This window comes from Falco rusticolus, chromosome 2 (genome assembly GCF_015220075.1).
Source record: "Falco rusticolus isolate bFalRus1 chromosome 2, bFalRus1.pri, whole genome shotgun sequence".
Classification (NCBI taxonomy): domain Eukaryota; kingdom Metazoa; phylum Chordata; class Aves; order Falconiformes; family Falconidae; genus Falco; species Falco rusticolus.
This window is the reverse complement of record NC_051188.1, coordinates 12648393-12675185: the sequence shown is the minus strand read 5'-3', so window position 1 is coordinate 12675185 and position 26793 is coordinate 12648393. Positions and strand designations below refer to the sequence as shown.

Sequence of the window (26793 nt, the reverse complement as noted above, 5' to 3'; positions counted from 1 at the left end):
ATGCTGGCAACTTAACTTGAGATACTAGGTGAGATTTTTGGTGTCAGAGAGAGAAATTATAAGCTTTACTTTTAAGGGCTAAACTCAGGGACCTGCTGATGCACTCGAAGGATAGGTGGGTATGGAGGATGTATGTGTTTATCAGTTGAGCTCTTCCTAAGCAACTCACTGATATTCACACCAGAATAAAAGTGTCCACACCTGGAGTTATCTGGGAGGAGCTCTTACCTATCGGTGAGCCTGAATTTGAGGGGAAGAGGGGCCACAAGAGAGTATTACATGCCTATGGACTTGTGTACATGAAACAGCATGATACAAACAATGTGACTGGAAGATCTCATAAATCATCCTTCCTCACTTAACTGCAAAATTAGAGTTCTCAGTGTTACCTCTGCCCATTGCAGCCTCCCAAGGTATCGCAGTTTGTATGGGTGCTGTTTTCTCACTGGCACACACAGGTGTTTGGCCTCCAAGGCTGATGCACTTCTGCCCAGGTGCAGAAAGGCAAAAGATGAGCCGTGTTTCCCTGCAGAGTTTCTTGACACGACTCACAGCTGAAACACCAACAGTGTGTGACGACTGAGCAAGGGCTGAGTGTGTGCGTGTCTGCTGCTCAGTGTGCACACCTTTAATGTACAGAGCTAAAGATATGACAGCTACGCTTGTTTAAAAATGATCTATTCTTTTATGAACCACGTTCAGAGCAACTCTACTTGAGGGTTTCTGCACTTGAGGACTTATGTACCAAGTCCAAACTTTTCAGCTTGTAGAACTACATGCATGTCTTGTGTGCGTGGGATGGGAGTTCGTGTGTATAGCCCTGGCAGATGCATGTAGATCAGGTGAACAGAGCTGTGACCCTTTTTTCCTTTGGTAGGCCCATAGGGCTTTGGGAGCAGATGAAAATACCACGGTAAATATTCAAGGAAAAGGAAGCAGTTACAGTTCTCAGAGCAGTGTTGCATGGACTGTATGTTTTATAGCAGATGTTTCAGGACATAAACAATTAGGGCTTAATGTATTAATATGCATCTCTGAAAAAAAATCCAGTGGTACATCAATGGGCCAGACCCTTGGCTGACATAACCTGACATTGCTCCGGTGGCTTCAGTTTCAGTTTTGAAGAAGTTAACAGCTAATATCTTTAATTATACAGATCTCTGGCCAGTATAAACTTGTGTGAGACTGGGATGCCTGGATCTTGTGTGTGCCATTAAAACGTGTCCTAGGAGCTTTGGACTCTACAGCAGTCAAAAATGGATCATATACCAAAATCACGAGAGTGAAATCCTGCAGCACTGGATAGGCACAAGGGTAGATTTCATGACCGCATTAGTCTCTGTTTTCTAAAAATACTTTAGATCTGTCTGGTGCAGTTAGATGGGAGCAAATCTGGTGCAGATATGCCCTAGGCTTTGTCAGCTGCAGCTCTGGCCACCTCCCTCCACTCACACCCTTGGGGCAAAGGGGCTCCACAGGAGGCAGCAGTGCTCAAAAAATGCTGGTGGCTACAAGGACGGGGTGGGGTGGCAGGGAGATGTCTCACAGCATGTTTTCCTACATTTCTGTGTAGTTCCGTTGACCGAGAAAGCCCAGACAAGCTTTCTGTACTAAGCAACGCTTACCTGCCAGTTGCCTTTCAAGATCCTTCTAGCAGATAGACTACAGATTTTTTCTTCTGTCATCTAATGATTTTTTTGGGGTCTCTGCTTTTTTCAGCTCCAAGGCTCCTTGAAGAGAAAGTTGGTGGTAAATCTTTCACCTGTCAACAACAAGAGGCCCAATGGTGTTTCAGAGAGCTCTTTCCTTGACATTAAGAGGATAAGAGTGGGTGATAATATCTCAATGGGACAAGGCGGACAACATGTTAACAATTGCCAAAGCCAGGCAATGTCAGGAGCTATGTCTGTGGGACAAGGATCACAAAGAAAGGCCAGCAACCTAGCAAACAATACACATGCTAGTGGGAATGGCATGTTTAATATGACTTTGAAAGAGGTAAAGAAAGAGCCAGGAGAAACGATGTCCTGCAGCAAACACTTAGATGGCCAGACATCCCATGAGAACATGTTCCCTAACAGATATGGGGAAGACTCGTGGGAACAAATGATGGATCTGGAGCTTCAGGAACTTTTTAATGAGCTGACTAACATATCAGTACCACCAATGAGTGATCTTGAGCTAGAGAATATGATAAATGCCACAATAAAACAAGATGAGCCATTCAACATTGACCTTGGGCAGCAGAGCCAGAGGGGCCCTGTGAGATCTCTGCAGATGGACAAGATGGTGATAAAAAGTGAATATGCGCCAAGCATGAATCAGGCTTCTGTGGGCTCCCCACAGATGAGACCTTCTTCTACAGGTCCAGCTTTCACTATGGCCACCACTGCCATGTCCACCTCTTCACCCATCCCTTCGGTGCCTCAGAGTCAAACACAGGTATCACAGGTTTCTTCTGCATCCAGTCGGCCGTTGGCTAACTGGCAGGAGGTGTCTCATGCACAGCAGCTCAAACAGATCGCAGCCAACCGGCAGCAGCATGCCTTGATTCAGCAGCAACAGCAGCAGCAGAACCAGACAGCCAACTGGTCCACTCTGTCTCCATCAGGACCTTCCCCTGGACCCTTTGGGCAAGAGAAAATCCCCAGTCCTTCTTTTCGCCAGCAACAGTTCAGCCCACAAAGCTCAGCAATGCTTGGGGTACCAGTGAATGGGAACCAGTCGAAAGGGATGAACAACTATGTTTATAAACCAACCACTCCCCAGAGCAATCCTATGGACCTAATCATGCAACAGAAGCCTCAGGACCTCAACAGAAACTTTATCAACAGTGCTCAGCCACCACTAGAGCAGCACCATGGCAACACAAAGCCTTTGTTTCACTTTAACTCAGAGCAAACAAACCAGCAGATGCCTTCAGTTTTGGGTTCCCAAAACAAGCCTGCCCTTCTGCACTACACGCAGCAGGCACAGGGTTCAGGCCCTGTGCAACAGCCACAACAGCAGCAACAACAGCCACAGCCGCAACCTGCTCAGCCTCTCCCGAACCAGTCTCTTCAAAGGCCACCTAACGTACCCCTCGCAATGCAGCAAAAAATGATGCTTCAGAAAATGCAACAAAGCCAGCAAATCTCAGGTTTGCAGTATCCAGTCTCTCAGCAGCATAGACAGGTAAGGCAAATTCCTCCTTATTTGTTACAGAATCATTCTGGCCTGAGTAGTAAAAAAGGCTTTTCCAGCCTGGCCTTATTCCTCCAGGGGATGTGTACTGGTGGCAGATAATAACCATATCAGCACATACTTCTGCAGAGCAGGTGATGGCACATTTAGCACCTCTTCAGGTCTATCATGGATGCACATTGATAAGAAATTTGAGAAAGACATGTTCATAACACTTTTTTCTTAATGCAGTGGAGTGACTATGTCACTGCTATGTATTAAGTAGATACTTGTCAGAAAGGTGAGATGGTAGGGCAAATGCAAGCTTATTTTGGAGCCCTATCTAAGAGTTCTAGCTTACAAAAATTTAGGCTTTTTTGAATAGCAAAATTCTAAAGAATTCCTATGTTATCTTAGATAATATATTTTACGATGTTAATTTTTATGCATCATTTTCCTTCGGGAGGCAGGGTTAGGAAATTCTAGTTTTAGATATCTTTTTGACTGACATGACAAAAATACTGTTTGCACATTTGTTATCTGTTTGGCAAAGAAAAACTAAGACTTATCTGTGAGCTTTATAAACACTCAGTACACTTCTGGGAATATTCTGTGGATAAAATACATGTTTAGATATGAAGGTGAAGGTTGCCACAGATACGTCTGCAATTATATACCACATGGCCAGCTCTCACTGTGTTATCATGAGACAGTACTTCGACAAAATCAGTGGTTATAGCTCAGTTATGCTATGCAAAGTCACCATGTACTAGGATCTCAAGTTTCAGTCCTGCCAGTCGAGTTTGAATGTGCAACCTCACTGTAGCCCTGAAACTGAAAACCAGGTGCGAAACAAGTAAAACATATTTAACCTTGGAACATTTAAGCCACTCTGAGTAGTTTTGCTGGGAGTTGGGCTCAACACATTTGAAGGTATGGAATGACAATATAGACGTGGAGCTCATTTGTGGATGTGAAAAATAGTTACAAGAAAATACTGAAAAGTGAAAGCCTAAGTCTTCCAATAAGTCCAAGAGAAGCAGCATTGTGCATGAGTCATTCAGATCTGGAGTTTCTTTGCAGAGCTATTTGGGTGAACAGTCTGATGTTTTGAAAAAAATCAGTAAATAAAATTATATGCGTGGACACCTTTCTCCTTTTAACTCTTTTAAATTCCCTGGCCAACTAACCATGACTTTTTCCAACAGAAAATCCCTTAGCAAGAGGTATCAGGTGAAACCTATGGGCAGCTTTGGGTGGGGAGATGTTGCTTTGTTGGAAGATGATGTAGAAAGAGCATTGGCAGGAAGCAAGCACAGCTTTACTGTTTTACGGGAGGTCTCTGCTGGCTTTTCCTCTCCTCCTTGGGCCACTGTGTGCTCTCTTAGGCGCATTTCCCCATTCTCTTAATAGACTGGCAGGCGGATGAATTTTAGCAGTTCCTTCATTTAGCCATGATGAAGCTTCCAGCAATCTGTCAGCACAGGGGAGACAGGCAGAACTTTTGCAAACACTACTATTTTTCTGAAAAAAATATGCAAGGTCACATTCTGGAAAGGAATAAGAAGACTGAGAGCAACTTTGCTTGAGGCAATGTTAGCTCCTTGCTCTGTGCCCTGTTGGGCTGCTCAGGGAGGCAAGCCAACAAGATGGTACTTGGCAACTTGGCTGTAGTAGTACTTGCAAGATTTATCATGAGTGTAGTGGGATCTCTCACCTGTGAAGCCACAAGATCTGTTGGCTTAAGAAACTTGCCCTAAATGAACTTTGCTGAGAGCCAAACTTTAGATATTACACCAAGCAAGGAGTTTTGCCTATCATCATAGACTTCTGCAAGTACTTTCCAAAGTTTCTTGTCATCTGACCACTGTCCATGGTTATGTCTGCAGGACATGGCTACCTGACCCACAACACAGCTGAGAAGCTTAGAAGCTTTGTAGACACAGATTGTGGGGCTTTTGCAGAAAAAATGCTGTTTTTTCTATGCTCTAGAGAGATAACTGAATTTTTTGGGAGATCCTTACCAGTTGTTCCAAAGTTCAGAAATTCAAGTAAGCCTCTCTCAGTAGAGTATCCTGTAGCTGTTGGAACAAAACTTAGAAATACAATTGCTCCATAAATTGCAGTTTTGGAATGGTTTGAACATAACGTTCACCTGGTAGGATTTGTGAGTTCTGTGGACTCCTTTAGCATCTGCCTGCACAGCTGCAAGGGCCCACCAACCCTTTGGTCAGGGCCTGCTTGCCCAGTCTGAATATTAAATCAGAGTGGGAGAAGACACCACTAGTATTATCTCCCAATAAAGATAACAAAGGTCAAAGCAACCTCATGGGTCAACTCCCACTGATTTGTCCCCCACTGGAGACGTCGCCTCATTTAGGCTGCATGGTCTTTTTTCCTGGAGGATTATCTCCTACCTCTGAGGATTCCTACACATCATTAACAGTAATGCATGATTAATTACCAGCATTTTCTAATTAACTTCATGATTAATATTTATTTTACTTATGCCCTATTTCTTCATGAGGAATCAAGGTTTGATTCTGCTTGGTATCATTCAACTCCTCCTCAGATCATTACAATTGTGGACTGTAAGGACCATCTTGGAACTGGCTGGAATGCTTTGTAGCTGGAAATATGAGTGCATATTCATAAAGGGCTGCTGTGACATTACCATCAGATAACACTGACTGGAACACAGTAAATTCACATTTTTAGCTGAACCAGCTCATCATCCGGATTTTTACTCCCCAAGCTTTAAGATCCAAAAAAACCATTTGAACTTGGCTTTATCAACCCAAGCTGGCTAACTGGAAATGTAAGGCTTATAATTTCTTTGCTTGTCACATTCACTTTGTGTCAAATTGGAGCAAACTTGTAGCGGGATTTGCTAATTAGATGTCTTTTGCCTCTAGGGAAAAGTCATAAAAATGATGGAAATCATCTTGGTTTCCTGAAAGGTTGATCTGAATGAAGGGTTTGCTTGCTTCTCTGTTTTATTCTCCATTGTTGTGGGAAAGATTCACCTTTCCATTGTCTATCAGGATGCAACAGATGCACAGGCATGAAAAAAACTCTTAGAAATTCAATACTTACTTTGTTTAAGGAATAATTAGAAGCTTCAAATTCTCCACAAGTTTAATTAGGTTTGCAATACTTATACAGAACCTGGGCTGACGTGGGGAAAATCTGTAGCTGGGCTTGGGCAGGAGTTTGAAGCCTAACTTTCCACTTGTGAAGAATTGTAGTCCAGTCAGTGAAAGATGTTTCTGAAGCGAGATTTAAGGTTTCTGAACAAAAGACATGAAGCTTTTAACTAGTCTTAAGAAATTCCACACATATTTTCAAAGTTTTTTGAATAGCCTTAAGACTTGTTCAATAAGATCCATTAGTCTTCTATGTCTTCTATGTCTACTAGTGAAGAAGTCAAAAAACAATTAAAAAAAAGAAAAAGCCTGTATCTACTAAATAAGATATAATTCATCTCCTTCTGATTTTGACCTAAAGCCAAATTAAACTCAAAGATTTCAAGCTGACTTTTTCTCCAATTTTTTTTATTCAATTTCATTCACTCAAGGGAGAGGAGAAATGAAGGCTGAGCTCATGAGAATGGGAACCCTAATGGAGCAAGGCCACTCTGTCTGCTACATGTTGGCATGTGCTCTATTTAGTCTTGACATTGGGGGCGAGGTTAACAAGGGATCATGAGAGGTTCAGCCCCCACTTTACACAACCAACCAGTGTTCCTTATTTTTATGGCTCTAGAAGCGTCAGAGTTGCCTATATAGTTACAACCCACAACAGTGTTCCCTTGTGCAGAGCTCAGGGCCTTGTTAGTCCGTGTTCCTTTATAATTGCTTTGAGGATGGAATTATCTTCTACTTTTTTTCTTTTATCTTTTTTTTCCTGTTGTTCCAAGAACCCAGGAATGTGGTGTGATGAGTTGCAGCTGGGGCTTTTTTTGCCCTTACTTGTCCTAATTGGGGCATGCTTTAGATCATTTTCTTCACCGGGTCTTAACAGACTCCCTTTTAAACCCAACCAGTCTCCCTTCCTTCTGAATATGGAGCAGTCCCTTCTCCAGTACCTGCTGCAAGCACGAATGTCCCATATGCGCCTCTTGCCTCATGCTCTCCCACAGGACGGGCTGGAGTTTCCCAGCATGTAGCCAGTGGCCTTTCAGGTGCTCCACGACCCAAGGACACAGCATGGCTGCTGTGGCTGGAGAAGAGCCACAGCGCAGCATTGCAGCAAGGGATGTGACAACAGTGAGGAGCTTGCTGAGGTGACCCCCCCCATTGCAGGCCCCCTCCATTACACCAGCTCTTCAAATGCCTAGAAAATCAGTGCTTAACTGCTATATATGCATTGCTTTTAAATATCTCCAATGGATAGAGATAGTATTTCAACTAACCTGGCAGCTCCGCAGAGATGCTGAGACGGATTGTCCTCTCATTTTCTCCAGTATAAACCCAGGGTGATTTAATTTATTTTCAGGAAAGCATAAATGGACTTACAGCAGCATAGTAAGCAGCAGCATATGGCCTTCTACCTTTTTTTTTGTAAAGCATGGGCACCATACGGATTTAATAAGAAGTGTATGTTAAACTGTCAGATTGTTAGAGTGCTATGTGAGGAAGAAGCACCAGGAGCAAAAGATCTAATGGCTTTTTTGAGAGTGCAGATATAAAAACTCTTGTTATCGTTCACTGCTGAGTGATAACTTACACGTCTAATTTAGCCTCCAAAATTTCTCAGAGAAAATGTGGCTTCTTTGGTTGATTCATATCAAAACAATATTTTCCCAGAGTTTTGTGTTTACCACTAAAGAAGAAAAGAAGAGCATATTTTGGTGAGGCAACCTCTTGGTTTTCAAGTGTGAAGGAATTATTTTGCAAATATTTGTGAAATGAAGAGAGAAAACCTAGAGTGGCTTGTGGTAATTGGTACAAACCGGGACTTAAATTTGACTCAGATCATAAATAACAACGATTCCAGGCTTTTGGAATCTGCAATAATAGAAACTGTTCCATAGTGTAAGAAAATAACAATGTGACCTTTCTTTCAATGCCTGCTATAAAAATAATACTTGGATGACAGCTTTTCTTGATAGCTCCATTTTGGTTGCATTCCGTCATGCAAGGGCTTCTGAATTAAATATTCTGGATAAAAACTTGAGTATGTCCCGATAACCACCATCGATTACAGGGTCATAGCTGATTTATGAGCAGAAAACCAGAGAGAAAGTGTCATAAGTTCCTATATTGTTGTGGTGGACAGTTGTCTTGGTAGTGCTCATGCTCAGTTTACTGAATGAAATATATAGACAATCACACTGTGGACAGTCAGTCCCTGAGGACATTGTAATTCAAAGGCCCAGAGACATTGCCAGTTCCATAAGGCTTCTTGAACTCTTTGCATAAAGTATTTACAATGGTAGAACAGCAGAATATTAACCACTTTGGTCAAATGCTTCTGGGTTTGAGGATTTGGAAGGTAGCTGAGGTAGCCCCTGTTTTTTAATTTGGTCTGCTTTTTGAAGGTACTTCCACAAAGATACCAATAAAAAACACCGATGCACTTACCTGCATGAATTCTTTGATAATGTCAGCACACTTGAAGTTGTATTTATTATTTATTAGCATTGTGAAAGTGCCTGGGAGGTGCATTGGTAGGGCAAAATGTCATTTTGTGAAGAACAGGATAAACTCAGATTAAAAATAGCACCTGTTTCAAAGGGACAGTGTTGATCTGGCTTCTGTAAGAATCGAAGAATACAGAGGGAATTTGAAGGATATCAGCTTCTACCCACCTATATGTCTAGTGGTGTTGATTTGAGGACTGCATTGACCCAAGAGGCACCTCATGAGCCAGTCACTTGTCTTGGCCATGGGGGAAAAAAATGCTGTTGGAGACAGGAGGCACAGTAAGGGTGCTAGCTGCTTCACTCCTCTGATTTTACTCCACTGTCTCCTGGAAGAGATGTGCTAGGGTAGGGAAGCAGATGTACAGCCAAGGTACCTGGTGTGTACGTAAGAGGGCATGATGGTGGCTGCAAGGAGGAAAGGGCAGCTGAGAAGATCCATAGTGCTGGTGGCTGAGGTTACAGTTTACAGGTCTGGGGTGGTAGGGTAAAGTAGAGAACCATTAACAAAGACAGGACATGAATTTGCTTATTAGGTTAACTGGAAAGGAGACACAACAGGATGAGTCTGGGATAAGGAACTGTGAAGATGCAATGCTGACCAGAAAGAAAGGGTCCAGGGATGTTTCAGGTCTGGTTCTCTGCTACGAAGCAAGTTAGTCTGTCTTGACCTGTGATCTCATCAATAAAGCTGGGATATCCATACGGGCTTCTTACCTGGTTGAAATGAGAATTTCTGCTATTGCTCTGTGTGCATCTGAGGCCAGAGTCAAGCCCTGAGTCAACTTCCTGCAGGGATTTTGGAAAGGCAGCCTGGAAAAACAATATAATTCTACAGCCATTTGGAGCTGGTATGGTGAAAAACCCTTTCCTGTAAGTTTTTGCTTGTTTGTAGGCAATTTATGAATACCTCAAGAAGTCAAGGAACAAAAAAACTTTAACAAGGCCCAGCTCCCATTTCTCTCCCTGGAGTCTTCCTATTATTTTAATTCCCCAAAGTCCTCAAAAGCAAATCCCAGTAATTTGTCTCTCCAGGGGTTCAAAATGAAGGAGTATTTTAATGGCAAATAGTTATTCCTCCACTCAGCCACTTTTACTGCTGGTGTTTTTATGGTGGAGACCTGCCCCAGGCCACAGATGACTGTCATTAAGACAGCAACAGACCTAGTAATGTTCCTTTAATATGAGTTTTCATGGGTGAATTTACCATTTGTATGTGATGCTGATCCAGAAAATCAGCCAGATGCTCCAACAGAACTATTCCAGAACCATCTGCCTGCTTCATTTGCTGCATGCCTGTTTCTGGTAAAGTATACACACAGCGTAAGAGACAGCTTTTGCCCTGAAGAATTTATAATCTAAATAAGCAAGCCAGCCAAACCTTGAGAAGAAGGAAATATTACTCTGTATTTTATATATTAAATATTTTAGGAAAAAGAGAAGGAAGATCTCATTCAAAACCATTACAGTCAATCCACTGGAGTTGTTGGATAAGGACGCATCAGCTGTTGCAGAGGAATCCTCTGGCAGAGTCTGAAGTTGAACCAGACCCAGTGTCAGTCTCAGAGACACTTGCCTTGTGTGCCAGGATAGTGCCTGAACCTATCAACCCGCATCTGCTCATCTTGACCTGACTGCCCCTTGTCCCTTGGTCTGAGATACTTCTCTACAGCTGCAGCATCCACAGCTCTGAGCCTTCACAGCCTGCACAGTCCCCCAGAGGAGACCTCTGAAGCAGTTACAGCAGTATTTGATGCCTCTTTTTTCCCTTTGTACCTATAGATTGATGATAAACAACCCATCAAGGTGCACCCAGTGTCTTAACAACCCTCCAAGGGGGCCTTTGATACACCCATGCATGTGTGGACATGCCGTGGCTATGCCTGAGATTCTGTTTGCCACCTTGTGCGTAGGGAAGGTGTGGGGTCTTGAGGGCAGCCTCATACTGGGTTGAGCAGGTCAACCATGTTGAGTTTTGTGTGATCTCTTTAAGAATGGTCCTCACTTCTCCATCCTCTCTGACAAGGCTCTGTTTTGTCAAAATCCAGCTGGAATTTGGAGGTGGGCTGAGTGTGCGAAGTAGTTGGTCTGTCTGAAAAGCCAAACACCTTTCATAGAGTCTTTTGATAGTAATACTTAGTCTTGACTTAGCTGTGGAAACATGAGTTGAATGATTCTCCAGGTTCATAGGAAGAGGTTAGGATTTATTTATGTGAGGTCCACATCATATCGTAAATCAATAGAAAACACAGAAATCCCATAAAAGGAGGGGTATTTATCCCTCTCTATCATACCAGTTATCTGGATTTAGTGTTAATCCCATAAGCTTCCTATGGGACCAGTGAGGAAGGCGCAGCTCAGAGTACCTAAGCCAGACACATACGTGAGGCACAACCTTGCTGCAGAAGGCTGTCAGCATCCATGAGCCCAGCTGTACTGCTGTGCCTGCAAGATAGGTGCAGACTGAAACTACAGTGCATTGAATTGTGTGCCAGTATGTCAAAGGAATGGAAGGACAAGGGGCTTTGCATTGGTCTCAGGTGAGGTTTCACAGGACCACAGAGTTGATCTAAAGGCTAGGAGCTTCAGAAAGGGGCAAAGAGTCCTCCCCTACCCCAGCCCGGTGTCCACTCCTTCCTCTGGCACCAGCTCTGGCATTTGTCTGAGCTCTCACAAAACCGGCAGGAAAAACTATCCTTTATCTCTCTGTGTTGGTTTCTCTTCTTATAGTGACTTTCTCCAGCTTGTGGGTCAAACAAGCCAACACCAATACGAGGGAAGTGGCAGGAGAACATAGCTGGAGGCAAGAAGTGGAGACGTTAAACTCAGGTGGCTGGTGCTGGGGAACCTCAGCTACAGGGGTGGTCAGAGAGTGAGTGGAAGGCGGACAACTAACTGCAAGAGGGAGTCTGGCTGTGGAAGAACAGGAATTGAGGGCAGGAGAGAGTCAGGGAGCACAAAGTTTAGTGCAAGAGAAACAGCTGGGTGGAACTGTATCCAGAGCAGGGACAAATGTGCAGGAAGGACAAGAGTCTCAGGGTAGGAAGAAGCCTGAAAGGCAGTGATACACAGTGCAAATTGTGCTTGGGTGAGGGGGAATGAGTGAGAAGGATTGGGAGCTCAGGAGGAGGAAGCTGAGAATAAGTCTGGGTAAGGCAGAGGGAGTTCAAAGGTGGGAAATCGTGTGGGAGGGAATGAGGCAGAACAGGAACTACTAATGCACAAGGCACAAAGCACCTCTGGTCTTTGCAAAGGGGAGAATGGAAGACTGGTAACACTTAGAACCTGTTTCTGTATCCTACACCAGGAATACGTGAAGGGACATAAGGGGCTTGTCCAGAAGTTCCCAAAGCATCTGCAGGAAGTCTTCAGGACGTGGCAGAAAGTGCAGCTTTCCAGACCTGCCTCACTCTAAGTCCTTCAAATTGCCAGCTGAAAGGACACACTACATATTTCAGTCCTTGCTATTCATCCTGCCAGTCTCCATCAGTCAAGGAGAAAGAATAATTAGCATTATTTGTCCCACTGGAAAAAAATGAATGCATCCCATTCTCCATTCTCTGGCTTTCTTCCTTCAGGGAACCCTACAGCTCTTCCACCATCCCCAGCTGCAAGTGTAGCCATTAAATAACCAAATGTATAGAACAGAATAGAATAGAATAGAATAGAATAGAATAGAATTAGAATAGAATAGAATAGAATAGAATAGAATAGAATAGAATTAGAATAGAATAGAATAGAATAGAATAGAATAGAATAGAATAGAATAGAATAGAATAGAATAGAATAGAATAGAATAGAATAGAATAGAATAGAATAGAAATTTCAGTTGGAAAGGACCTTACAATGATCATCTAGTCCAACTGCCAGACAACTTTAGCGCTGACCGAAAGTTAAAGCATGGTTTTAAGCGGTATAGTGCAGATGTCCTCTGACAGGCTTGGGGCATCAGCCAGCTCTCTAGGAAGCCTGTTCCAGGGTTTGAAATGTCTTCTTGCCTTGCAGAAGGTGTACGTGAGGAAGAATGATGGAGACTGAATGATCCTCTCAGGCCTTCATAAGAAACTCTATAGTCCACCTTGGTTGAAAAGTTCCCCACGATTGACTGATACCAAAATACTTGCAATGACCAAGGTGTGAGAATGAAGAAAGATGGTATTTCTGTGGAGCCACATTGTACTGTAACCTGTAAGAGGGAGAGAGACTTTGAGGGCTTTCTGTAATTCTGTGAAGATGAGTTAGATGTACTCTCAGAGTCTTTTCTTTTTCCAGTCCTTTCTATAATTTGCAGTGGTTGCAAGCCGGGCCACAGCCTAGCTCCAAGTGAGTGATGAATGACTAAAGGATTTAGTGCTTTGGTTCTGGTTAGAAAAGCATCCAACTTTATCCATTGCAGAACTAGATTTCTCCGAATGACTATAAACTGCAATCCCAGCTAAAGCAGGCTTTGCTGGGGTGACTCCAGTCTTGTCTGGTTTCAGCTAGAATGGAAAAAAAAGAAAAGAATGGCTTTTTTTTTTCCTACTGGAACCAGTAAAAGACATGGGAAGACATAGGGATTAGCAGAAGTATTGGGAGCTTCACAGCCTAAGTGCAAAACAGAGTGGGAGGAGGGAGGGTGGGAGTAAATTCTGGCTATCCATCCTTAATCCAAAGCTGCCTGCTCCTTCCCAGGCTATACTTCACTGTCATACACTTGCAAATTCACTCCAGGAATGAAAACAGACTAACTTTAAGCTTGTTCCCAAAGCTGCAAATTTGTCCCTGCTGGGTGTTAATTTAACTGCTTCCAGGGCACCAGGATGTCTACTAGTGTTGCTGTGCTTGCTTTCTTCTTTTTTTTCCTTCGCACATCTGGCATTGTGAAAACTTCCAAGCCATCACACAGAAGAGTGATGAACTGACCACATTTAACCCTTTCTGCAGCATGCCAAGTATGAACCTGCCTGTCTCTCTCCGGCATTTTCTCCCTGCAGCAGAGGCCATGGGCCTTGTTAACACGTGGGATCCACAAACTCCAAAGTGGGTCTTACGAGCATTTCACAGGCTGAGAATAGAGCCTTTCTTCAGCTCCACCATCCTCTTCTGTGAACAAAACTGGCTAAACAGTAATAACTGGACTTCAAAAACTTCCAGCAGGAAGAAACAGGTTCAGGGCATGGAGAGTTTTTTTCCAAAATATTTCTTTTTTTCCTCTTGCTTTCATCTGGTGCTGCCACTTCCCAGCAGGGAGGATGTTCAGTACAGTAGTTTCGCTGACATTATGGCAAGCGATGGCCCTTTCCTGTTGGTTTTTGATTGTTGCCATTTGTTCTGTAATGGCTGCATTAACTGTTCATCTGCTGCGTTGACTGAACCAGAGCAAATTCAAAATGATCTGGGTGGCTCACTTCTAGTCACAGCTGTTGTACTTTACCTGACTTTCTCCACTTTATTTGCTTTCTGTTGAACAAGTTGTTTGTGTGACCAGCTCACTTGTTTCACTGACATATTTCCACCGATAGCTTACAGATTGGCTTTTTTTTTTGGCTTCGGCTAGGGTTTCCTGCAAAAAGCCCAAAATACCTGAAATGCAAATTCCTCTTCTGTTTTGCCCTTTTGTGCAATGCCAGCCTTATGGCATAAGGAGAGTGCAAAGTCCTCCTTTGCTGTCTTCCTCTCAGCCCTATCATTACTTTTTATCCTGCAGCCCTCCTTTCATACTTCCATCCTAGTGACTGTCCCTTCTCAGCCCTGGTTCCTCTCAGCACCTGGCCCTGGGGAGCTGGAACACCATGGAGAAACATCTCACAGCCACGTGGGCTGCTGAACACAGCAAGAAAGCAGCAGTACCCACCACATCAATGCAGGAGACCCAAACGTGCTGCAGTCCTTGATTTTGACATCTTCTCTTCTTCATGTAGGGTTTTCACTGGTGAGTTTTATTTTAAAAAGAAGTAAATAGCTCTTGGTCCACAAATTACAGGCCTCATTGGTAAACATGAAATCTACTTCTTGGGCTAAGTACAGCTGTGTTGTCAAAATCTTACTTCGTATTCAAAGTGCTGTCAAGGGCAGCCTTTTTCAGAGGTAGCATATCTCCGTGGGCCAAGCTCCAGGGCCCTGGGAAGCATTGGAGCAGTTCTTCAGAAGGGTTTTCCATAGCCATATATATACTGCATTAAAGCAGTATCTTCAGATTTTTAATCCTCCTGAAATGCTTTCTGGAGTGTTAGACTCACCACCTGAAAACACTAACAAAATTTGGTTTGTGGAGATACAATCATTCATTCCCCTATTAAGCCTGAGCTTCTTAAAGCTGCAGAGTGAGACTTACATGTTGATAGCCAAAATATTTATGCAGATCTAGAGAATGTCAGTGCAAAACCCATATAGCTTTAACATATCCACCCCTGGTTTTCTTCTGACATGTTTTCCAACCAGTGCACCTAGTAACAACCTTTGAAATCAGCCATATATAAATTTAGGCTTGAAATTAGCAGAACATTCCCAGAAATTGGGGAAATTGTTTGGCTTTCCCAAGAAGAATGCTGGTGGCCAAAAACCTAGCTGCTTGTAAGATAAAATTTAGAATAATTGTTAGATGGTATGTGATAGCAAGGCACTCAGTTTAAAAATGGGATCCCTTTCTACTCCTCTGCTTTCCTAACAAAATACAAAATCATCCTCTGGCTGTCGCCTCATGTGGCCGTTTCTCTGAAGGAACCTAGTGGGGAGCTGCGTAGGCCACTACTAAGCGAAGTGGAGTAGATGGCATGGCTAGGGACACCAGATAGATTTGCAGACATTTAATTGTAGCATTCGTTTAAATATATGGTCTACCATTGTTATGAGCTCTGAGGAAATTTTCCCGTTCTTCCTCCCAAAGAATACAAAGCAAATTGAAAGCTAGTCTGTTGGTACAGTAATTGTATATAAATTTGCACATGAATCATTAATTAAAGTCAAGCTGTGGAAAAAATTAAAAAGGCTAAAAGACCTTTGGACATTTGTGTGAAGATCACTGCGCTTGATACCAGGGAATATAGAAATGTTTGGACTGTTTTCTCAAATGGGCACAATGTTAATGAATCATTTTAATCACCTTCATTATAGTCTTTCAAAGAGGAGACTGCTATGCAAAACCAAGCCTGACAAAAATAACATACAAAACCCAGAGGCAACTGTGAGGCTGCTAATTAGATAACTTTGTCTTGATATTTGCATCTGAGCCTATCGATCTGGAGAACATAGCATGTTACTCTAAGGGCAAGAAGCAAGTGAATGGCTGCTGCCCTGTGTCCTCTTGAACGATGTCTTCAAGGTACCTCTTGGTCTCTTGCATGCCCCAGGGTAAATATTGGGGAGAATCTTTATCGTGCTTTTCCCAAATTTTTCTTACATCTCTGGTCTTTTTGTGGCAACAAAACAATGCAGGAGCTGGAATGATTCTGTAAATGTTAGTGAACAAAACAGATGTAGAATGCCCAGATTTTGTGTTATTCTAGCCACACAAATGCTACAAGCGAAAACTAAACCAAATTAGGTTCATGCACAAATATTACTAGTAATAATAGATAGTAATGATAGCAGAAGCAATGAAAATATGTAATATATGCTAACAGTCTTCTACACATGAATTTATCCATACATCTTCTGTGAAGTGTATAACTATTAACTTGTTCTGTAAAGGTTAAAAATCGAGATGGTGAGATCAACACTGTTTTCTAACACAGCTTGTGAAGTTAAAGCATAAGAAATACATGTGGTGCATCTAAATAGGTGTCTTCGTATAAAGTGACTGAGTCAAGAAGAGAATAAGTAGATCAGTATTTGTGAAAACAGTCCGTCTTTTTAGATGAATATGTATGGCTTTAATTTTAGTCTCCAAAATAGGGTTGGATTCAGAGGTAGCACAAACTTTGCAGTTTTTATAAATTTTTCGAATTATTTTTTTTTGTCCAAGCACTCCTCCATCAAAAATTCAGATAGGCAAAGATTCCTACGAATGTCAATGAGTATTTTCAGGAAACTTCCTTTTAAAGATGTAGAGGTTTCAGCAACCAAAGCAGTGAGAATTTAATTTCACTAATATTTAAATCTGTATAACTTAAACTAGCTTACAAATTCAGAGGGTTACATCGGGATAATGCCACTGTACCACTAGGTGTTTGCATCCCAGACGCCACCTGCAATCTGTGCTTCCACTTTGGGCAATATATAGACAGGAAGAAACAGCTTCCTTGTAATTAATCTGTGACTTCTCAGATGAGAAGGTACGAGAGAGGAGATACAGAGAGAGATCATGAGTGAAATGAAGAAGACAAACAGGGAAGAATTAATCACTGTTTCTTCTAGCAGGAAAGTTGTAGACACCTATTGAAATCATCAGGCAGAAAAACAAGCAAGAGGAAGGCATCTTATACCTAACACCAGGAAGCACTTTCTGTAGGTCTCTTTGCTGCACCACATTGTGAATAGCAAAAGTAAGCATGAATTCAAAACTGGAGTTGGGCAGAAGAAATTCAGAAGAAGTATTTGTGAAGGGCAGCCAGACAGTATGTAGAAAGAGTGCAAAGTTGCACTCAAAATGCCTAAATGGCAAAATTTGGAAGATACATTAGATGCAGTCCCAGCATACAGTGGCTCTGTTCCTACGGTCCATCTCTGAACATCTCTTGATGACTCTGAAGGTGACCACTGTAACACACAGTTCTGTATGGTGCCACAGAAATAACACTGCTTGATCATAGCAGAAAAGGTTAGTAATGCAAAATATGCCAGAAATTGTGCCTGGTTTGGGGGAATTAATCTTAGTTTTGTCTTCCCCAGTGAAGTTTAGGATCACCTGTCATACTGGCCCCTCATTGCAGTAGTAATTTTGCCAGTTGACTGGTCTCCAGCTGACCTGACCCATTTTGGCCCAGCAGCCCCAGGGCTTGTGAAAGTGGATCTACTGGTTGCTTTTCAGCTGTGAGAGCAGGCACAGCGATGTGATTGTGAGCCATGCCTCTCGGAAAGGGTTTTTTTAAAGATGGGAGCTCTAGGAAAGCAGAGCATCCCCCAGCAGTTTCTACTGATGCATGTGCTCCTCCTGTTGCTGCCTTCAAGGCAAGTTTAATGATTGCTTTCACAGGGTGGCAGAAATGTCCTGAGGAACATGAGCAATGGAAGGGAAATGGTGATTTTCAGCCATTTATAAGTGATCCAAACTGGAATGGCATTTTATGGAGAAGCCAAAAGCAACAGTGTCAAGGTACTAGTCTTGCTCACTTCCAAGTTTCTTGCAAAAAGTGAAGGAAATTAGATTTCTAAACTAATTATTGCAGGATCTCTTTCAAGCAGAGTATGTAAAACCTCCATGACACTAATGCCTGCTTTTTACATTATGTTCAAAAGACTTCTGCTGATTACTAGGGTGATCTGTGGAAATACTGACAATTAAACTTGTTTACTCCTCCCTGCTATTGCAAGTTTCTACACAAAAATTTGTCTCTGATTCTTATTCAGGCTGAGATCCCCTTTATGTCATTATGACCATAGAAAGGAGCCTTTAACTGAAGAAAAATTTAATTACATATTCAGGCCACTTCAGTATAACAGGGACTTAGTGTTAATAAGAATCAGGCTTTAGGTGTTCCAAATGCTCTTTAAAAAAAGAGACAACAATGTGCAAAGTAAACTCCAAGTTATTAATTCAAGAGCAGTATGAGCAGCAGCAGCAGTAAAGAAACCCGATATATCCATCAATCAACACTGTGGAACCCTGTTTGTTTGCACTAGTTAGAGAGTGATGAATAGGTCCTCTGTGTAAAACATTCAGCTACAGTGTGAGAGGGTAATAAATTATGTTTGTTAATTTTATATGCCATACACATAAAAATCACTAAAAATTGTTAATACACTGTAATGGTGACAGAAAGGTCTGGTGCTGTAGGAACCTTAATGTGGTGCATTTTCATCTCCACAAATGAAGGTCTCTTTTGGCATTTCGTGCATTTCAGGGAATATGATATAAAAGGCCTGGAGGAAGAATTTTACCTACTAATCACTCAGGTTCCCAGCTGCCTCACTGGACTATAATTATCTAAAAACGATGCTTCTTGCTTATGCTTATAATCCCCATTACCTCAGCAGTCAATGGAGAGACAGGGATCTCCAGGGGATGAATGACTCTGTCCCCCAGGAGACACCCAAGGGAGATGCTGTGATGTGTGGCGGCGAAGGCAGGGGGGTGGTGATGCCGTGGCTCACCCTGTTCCGAGAGCTGAAGGCGGATGAGGTGGATGCCCCCATCAGGGTAGTGTACAGGCAGGCATGAGCTCAGCTCTGGGGCCAGGCTGTGAGTACAGTCCTGGCCTTTAAGCAACCGGCAATGGGCATTGAGAGTTTGGTCTCAAACCAGCCCGTTCTGGCACAGGTAGAGAAGAAATGTAGACCTGGGCAGCTGGCATTGACTACGTAACCACCTCAGCCTGGTATTTCCCAGGCTGCTTTCAAACTGCACCTCAGACTGCAGTCAGCGGGTGCAGCCTTTTAAGCCCAGGTTAGACTCTTGCAATTTGGTTTGTCTTTATCAGTGTGAGCTCTTTCCACTTCTGGCTATGAGCTTTGACTGGGACAAACCTCTGCACTCCCACCCCCTGCCTTCTGTCCTGCAGCGACACTGTTGTATGACTCCGTTCACATTTTCACACCCACTTCTGTTGCAGCCAAGGCTAAGCGACCGTGTGCAGCCCCAGTCGTGCTTACATTAAACCGAAGTTGCTTTTGAGAAATCTTTCCTCACTAGATAAGCTGGTTGATGTTGTGTAGTGTATACTATGGAGGGGTACAAAGTCTGCAATGACACTGAGCAGGGTGGAGAAAAGTATGTTTGAGTATTTTTAAAATACCGTCTCAGAGGAGAAGGCAAGCTTGACAAACTGCTTCGCTTTCCGGAAGCTCGCTTTACAGCAGTATTTATTTCTCAAGCCATGGCAGCGAGGAAATGAGTCTAATGCATGAGAATGTTGCCATGTTATTAAACGGTGGTGTAAAAGCTGCGCTTGCTTTCATGGGAATGAGGTTCTTTGCCAAAAATGAGATGCCTCAGCTCCCCGTGGGACTGCATCCTAGTTTGGAAGGAACAGAGGAAGCTGCTGTGAGCGGTCAGAGCAGATAACAGGAACAACTGGGCATTTGTGGCAGCCTGTTAGTAAGGACGGAGGAGCAGCTCGGTGTTTGCTGGCCGATGCAGCAAGCGTTGCACATGGTGAGGCTGGCTTATCTGTCTGGTGTCCCTGCCGTTGCACCCAGCAAATATGCCCTGAACCCCACTGCTTGCTCCTTCCAATGCTTGGGTGTTGCTCTCATTTACACCTGGGTGCAAATCCAAAGTAATTGCCCTGAAACCCACTTACACTTTGCAGGGCGCTATGACAGGGCAGAGTTCAACCTGCATGCACCAGACAGCACAGCACAGCGAACTGGCTGGTCCCTACAGGGGAAAATCAGGAAGGCTTCACTGATGGCAGCACTGAGCTTCATCCCCCAAGCTGCACAGTAAAAATGAATATAAAAATAAGACTAGCTTTGTTTAACTTGTTAAACACAAATCATTTCAAACCCCCTGTCAGCAAAAAGTAATTTTTTTCCTAGCTATTTTTATTTTATTGGAAATGGGGAGAACTCATTAACACTGGTGTTTTGAACTGTAGTTTAATAGAAGGCAGACTAATACAGTTCATTAAAATATGCATGTTTGATGTTTGAGGTAATGTTTGCACAAATCCTCAGGGAAAGGATACTGTAGAGCTAAAATGATGTTTTTCACAGCCAAATGGCATAATCTCATTACTAAAATTTTGTGATCAAGATGAAAGGTACACTTAGTAATTGCAAGGGATAAACATTTTTTTCTCCGTAACTGCCCTTATTACTCACGGATAACAGATCCAGTGCAGACTCTTACATTTCCTTCTTTTCTCTTTCTGTCTTCTTTCCTTTACCACCCACTTTGCTTATGATTCACCAGCAGTTTCTATGGACTGGATGTAAGGAATGAGGGAAATTTGTGTTTGCCTATTTCATGGCAAAAGAACATCTCGAAGAGATGCATTTGCTAACATTTAGCCTGGAGATGCAGATATTTCTCGGGGGGGGGCGGGGAGGGACACGGGACATGACAAAACTTTAAAATCTGAAATTCTTCTCTGTGACTTTCCTCCATCTTCTAGCTTTCTGACAGGCTGCTCAGCATGTTGCTCTTCAACCTCTTCCAGCTGGTGAGCCCACATTATTTCAAGGAAATCTGCAGACCCAGTGCAGCAAAGAGAAACCTTGCTTTTCTTAGTTACTTTTTGACCCTCAGAAGTAATCTGTGGACTCCCAGGCATCTGATCTTATGCTGAAAACTGGATTTAAGAGATCTGAGGGAGAAAGTGTGCATCTGCTAGAAAAGTATAGCTCTTCTAAACATTCCTCTGACCACATTGTCTTTGGACAGGAAAGAAAAAACTCTTACCTCGCTTGCAGGGTATGGGAAAAATCCTTTTTCACCCTAGTTCAGTGCTGCTGAGCAGCAGTTGGAGTGGCCTTTGGGCTGTATTGTTACAAATAACTGAAACGAGACTGCAACTGGACCCTGTGATACAGTGAACATTAATTTTACCTGTTCTGGTGGACATTTCATTGTGTACCTCATGGCAGTTTTGGTTCAGAAAGCAAGATAGATTGCACTGTGAATTTTTTTCTGCTGCTTTATAGCTAACACGTCATACCTGTAACTGAGGCCTCTAAATCAGGAACTGACACTGTTCCCACATCCTAAATGATTATATGACCCTTTAGGATCGAGTGATGTGTTAATCTTTTCTAATTATACTCTACTGTATCTCTTGCGTTCAAACATGGTTACGAACAGGGCTGTTTCTGCTCCCATCAATGCAGATGGCAGGCGGCCAGCTGGAGCTGCACCAGGTCCCATTTGCAGCCCAGTGACCATGTGTATTGGGGAAAATTGAAGAGCTTAGGTTCATGGAAGGCACAAGAAATAAAAATGCTGGAGCAGGGTGAGATCTAAAGTGATGTTTTGAAGGTTCTGTCTCTTTTGCAATATGAGTTGTCATTCGTGATGCAAATCTATAATTTTCGGGTAATTAAAAAATAATCTTTATTATGAAGGTAAGTTTGATTCACTCGTACAATTGACAACTAGTAAAGGTGTGTGAAATAGTCACATGCACAAAAACTCTCCTCCTAGTGGAAAATTCCACTTTTTACTGAAGAAAAGGCATATTTCCCTTATCATAAGCAGAGAGGGAGGATGAGAATTTGTCCTTTGTTCATCTCATTACTGGCCGTAACCCAAGAACTTTACATAGGTGATGCAAACTCGTTAGTGTCATGACATAAAGCCATGACTCAGGAACATGCACAAGCTGGATCCTCACTGATGCTGCCACAGTGGCCATGTACAAGGACATTAAATTAGTTGCAGAAATCACAGCCTCTCCTTGTCTTAAAGCTCGTGATGCTCCCAGAGTGATATAAATGTGCTACAGGGTAGATAAAGCCCAGCCTCATGATATTCAGGTGCAGAGTGGCCTGACCCACAGTTCCACAGGGCCAGCACAGCAATGCCGGCTGCAGGAGTGGGCATTTACCACCATCTCTTCTTCTTCTTGCTGGTCACAGTGCTGGCTGAAGCACTGGGGTGGATACATCCACCATGCTGACAGACAAGCGTTATTATCATCTTAGTTTATGTCATTCAGCAACAGTAAAGCCACCAGCAGAAGGACTCCTGTCAGCATACAGTGCATCTCCAGTGGAGGCTATGCCAGAGTGTCTGCTGTGATGGAAACCTGGTGTGGACAAGCCTGGGTCTCCTTCTGCCATCCTGAAGGAGCTTTGGAGCATTACCTGGTTGTACCACCCCCTGTGTGAAGTCTCTTTTACACACCACAGGGATTTGAAAGTGTCTTAGCATACACCCAAGTCAGCCAAAGGGTGTCTAGTCTTCCAAAGCCCTCAGCGTGCATAGCTGCAGCCAGATCTCCAGAAGTGTTTAGTAGCTTCTAAGGAGGTACCAAATGCCTGCCTAGGACCCAGTCCAGCTCAGGACTACAGAACTCACTGGAGCAATGTAGGTGGCTGGATCACGACACTTCCAGCATCTTGCCAGTGTCATAGACACGCCAAACTCAGACCTCAAAAGTCTTATGAGCTACTGTCTCATGCCTCCCTGGAGGTATGCCTCCATTTCAGGGAGTGTGGTAGCCTCTGCCATGTCTCAGGAGAGACCATGCCTGGCAAAGCTTCTTGGATGTATTTGTGATCCCTCAAGAGCTGTATATGCCAGAGGCTTTGGGGCAGGAACCAAGCACATGGGGAAGCTCTGCTGCTGGGGATGCAACACGCTATGTGCTTGCCTGTTCCAGCAGCCTAGTCAGAGGCCACACCATGGCCTAGGCTGGTGCTATGAGCTGCCTCCATGGCCAAGGCTGGTGCTGTCAGCCATGTCTGTGACCTGGGTGGACGCTATGAGCCATCTTCCTCCATGTGACAGGCGCATGACCAATGCACCAGATGAGTCCTGTGTGACTCAGCTCTATAGAGCTGTCTAATGATAGAAGGAGCAAGACGTGAGAGCTGTTACATGTTGAAAGGTTGCAAAAATGAGAACTCAAATCATTTTTCTGATAGAGATGCTTAGGCAAGCTGGAGGTCAGGTTTTCTAGAGCTCTTCACTTGACGGCTGTCTCTCAGATGCATGTAACTAGCTTTTAGCAGTCAGCATGCACCTGCCATATCCACCTCTTCCAAAGACATTGGTGCCAAAAGTCAAAAATGGGGGATTTTGAAAAGCTGATCCAGAGCTGCTGGTGGCTGTCATCCCAGGTTTGATGTGGAGTAGCTACAGTTTGAAAGGGTGGATGAATGACTGGTTCATGCAACTGAGAACTGCTACAGAGGCGTTAGCTACAGACTACTTGCTGCTGCCTAAGCACTCTATGTAGACATCACTGAAGTCCCTTCAGAGAGGTGTTTGGACTATTGGCTGATTCTTTCAGCTAGAAAAGTTCAGTGATCCCAGCTGATGGGAATCTTGAAATTAAAACATAATTCAGTTCCAGCCCTTGGCAGCAGGTCTCTATCAAAACCTGATACAGTCACCCCTGGAAGAAGGAACAACCATATCCTTTCTAGTTAGATTTGTCAGAAGCATAGGAAGAACAATGTAGGTAAAATAAAGGAGCAGGAGAATAAAATGAATCTGTCTTGTCTAAATTTCCATTTGCCTTCCAACTTCTAAGGTTTTTGGAGAAAAACATCTAAAATAAGCTTTTGACTATATGTAGTGCTATTGCAATACTCATTTTGAGGCCAAAGCATCACTGGTTTATAGACAGAAAGGAAGGGAATGAAAAAAATATCTTCTTGCTCAACTGATTGGTCCCCGATGTGCGTTATGAGTCATATCTGCTTATTTCACTAGCAGAAACAAGTTTTTACTCTTGTTTTCCCTTCCTATTAGCAACACATAGCACTGACAGCTAAGGGAGGACTGACTGGATCACACTCTGGCTCTCAGGTCACCAGCAGAAGAGTTAATTATGTTTTTATTGCTGTGATGATGCACAGGCTAAAAGAACATAGCCTGACTTTCAGGCCTCAGGTAGTGTTCACAGTCCTGGCAGCTAGAAAGCACAAATGAGGGATTTTGCAATGGAAAGAAAATGTGAGCCCAGCCCTCCTGAATGTCCACGTTCACAGCAGATACTATGCAAAAGCATGTTGTATAAATCTCCAAAATAGATCAACAGACTGCTTGAGAAAACAACAACTGTGGGACAAGTCCTAACCTTAATAAAACCTAAGCCAGTCCATGCCCTTTTTGAGGACAGAGATGTGGTCTTAAACAACGCTGAAAGGGAAGGCAGTGGGGCAAAGCAGGAGGTCATATTGAAACCAGGGAGTTTTACTGTACCAAGACCAGTATCCATTCACCACATCAGGCATCACTAGTGGGTGGAAAGAAAAGGATGGCCTCTTCTTCCTCCCCAAGAAAATTTCTGTAGATGGACTTGGGCCATGCAAATGATTTTGTGAATGATAAAGTAACTGGTTGGCTGGTCTGTCAGCTGAGGAGATTCATGCCAAGAAAGTCCTGTTCAGTCTCCTATGTGTGCTGTGACTCTTCATTAACAACCTAAGGGCCAAATTCTCCAGTCTGTTTCTAGTGTGAGAAAAGATTTAATGAAACAGGCTGGCTAAATTGGGATTATGGCAATGTATTCACACTGTTGAATCTGTCTCTTGTGTTTGTTGCTAACAAAACCAGATTCCATTTAACCAGGGAAATGTGATGGGCCTAGTAGGTGCCAATTTTGCATGAACCTTACGCCTATACTCATTTTCCTACCTCTATCATTTCGGCTTTCCATTAGCTTTTCCATGCTGCCAGCACATAGCAGAGGTGAAACCACCAGGCTCCAATAAAAAGTTTTGCCCTTGAGGCAAAAAGGGGGATGGAGACAAAAAGCATTTATCATTTCCTCTCACTGTTATTGTCTCGTGGTTCCTCCCCAGCTAATGCCAGACCTCTGGCAGTGGAGCGAGGAGGGATGGGAGGGCTCATGCTGTGCGCCCATTGAATTAACAGTTTGAGGGAAGAGGCTTCCAGTAGCTCCTTGAAGAATCAGTTAGAAGTGAACCTCGGGCAAATCTCCTACTCTTTAGGCAGGTCCCTTTGTAGGATTTGCCTTGTGAATTATTTCATTTAGTTTAACAGAAAGGTTTAAATTAATTCAATTAAATGCACTGAAATTTGCAGTATTATCCTATGGACCCACTGGAGTCCATGTGAACTCTTGCGGTGACTTCAATGACTTTGGTTCTATAAAATAGTTTTTCTAATTGTATTTATTTAATTTATTTAGTTGTATTAAAGATTTCTGATATAGGAAAAAAAACATCTCTTTCTTTCTGAATTTAAATGGAATGCTAACTATACCTTTTAAAAATCATGTTTCAATGAAGGACTTAATTCTATCATCAAACCAAATGAAACATCCGTGCAGTCTGAGCTCTCCTAAAGTTTATCAAATGTGGAGGCAACTTGAATGTATAGCAGAAGTAGAGTAAAAATACCCTTCTATCAGAACTAAATTTTAAAATTTCCCTCTGTACTTTTTCTGCATTTCCATGTTAAGTATTTAATTTAGATTATAGAGATCTACCCCCAAAACCTGCTAAAACAAAACCCTCAACAAAAAAACATTTTGAAGTATCAGTGTCTCCACAAAACACTGATGATTTGAAAACAATATGCTTGACCCTTTCACAATGTGCATCCTCACTCCTACACCAGTAGCATTTTTATTTTTGTAGCAGCTCAAAATCTGGCAAGACACTCATCTCTCCTATTGACGTCACTGAATCATGGATCAGTTCACATAGGCTGGAAGCTTGTGATATAATACCTTCATGCTAATATTTATACACTTGCATCATTTTACTCCTAATAATAATCCAACTTCCATCAGATTTTTTCATCAGATTTTTTTGGTTCACAATATAACTAGAAGTGATTACTGCTGATTATTTCACACTTCTGTTGTAAAAGCAGATATAGGCAAGCCAGATCACAGACATGTTGTCCTCAGTGCACTCAATGAGAAAGGGAATGGCAATCTGTGCACTAAAAATTGTACATGTTCTTTGACTCATTTGTAAACTGTGATATGTTGTTGTGGTATTTTGAATGTATATAATAACCAGAACTACTCACGCATACATTGCTTTAGTGGAAAGTGCCACAAAAGCATTTTTGTTACCTATCCCAAAAGAGTTGCTATACTTTTTACCTATACAAGGTTACAAGATGAGCCAGAAGTTTCAATGTGTGCTCTTTACCAGCTTTAAATTATTTGCTCTTCAGCCAAATTTCAAGGCTGATACCTTTTCAGTTTTGAAGTAGCACTTTTACATCTGTCTGGCCTCTCTGCTGGTATTTAGTAACT

General features: G+C 42.8%; 1 protein-coding gene across 1 annotated transcript in view; it reads left to right on the top strand.

Moving 5' to 3' along the window:
* Window positions 1-26793, top strand: part of MAML2 (mastermind like transcriptional coactivator 2) — a 215097-nt gene that overhangs the window by 143064 nt on the left and 45240 nt on the right. The window contains exon 2 of the mRNA XM_037377502.1: window positions 1720-3174. Coding sequence (XP_037233399.1) covers window positions 1720-3174 — 1455 coding nt within the window. The remainder of the gene's footprint in view (window positions 1-1719; window positions 3175-26793) is intronic.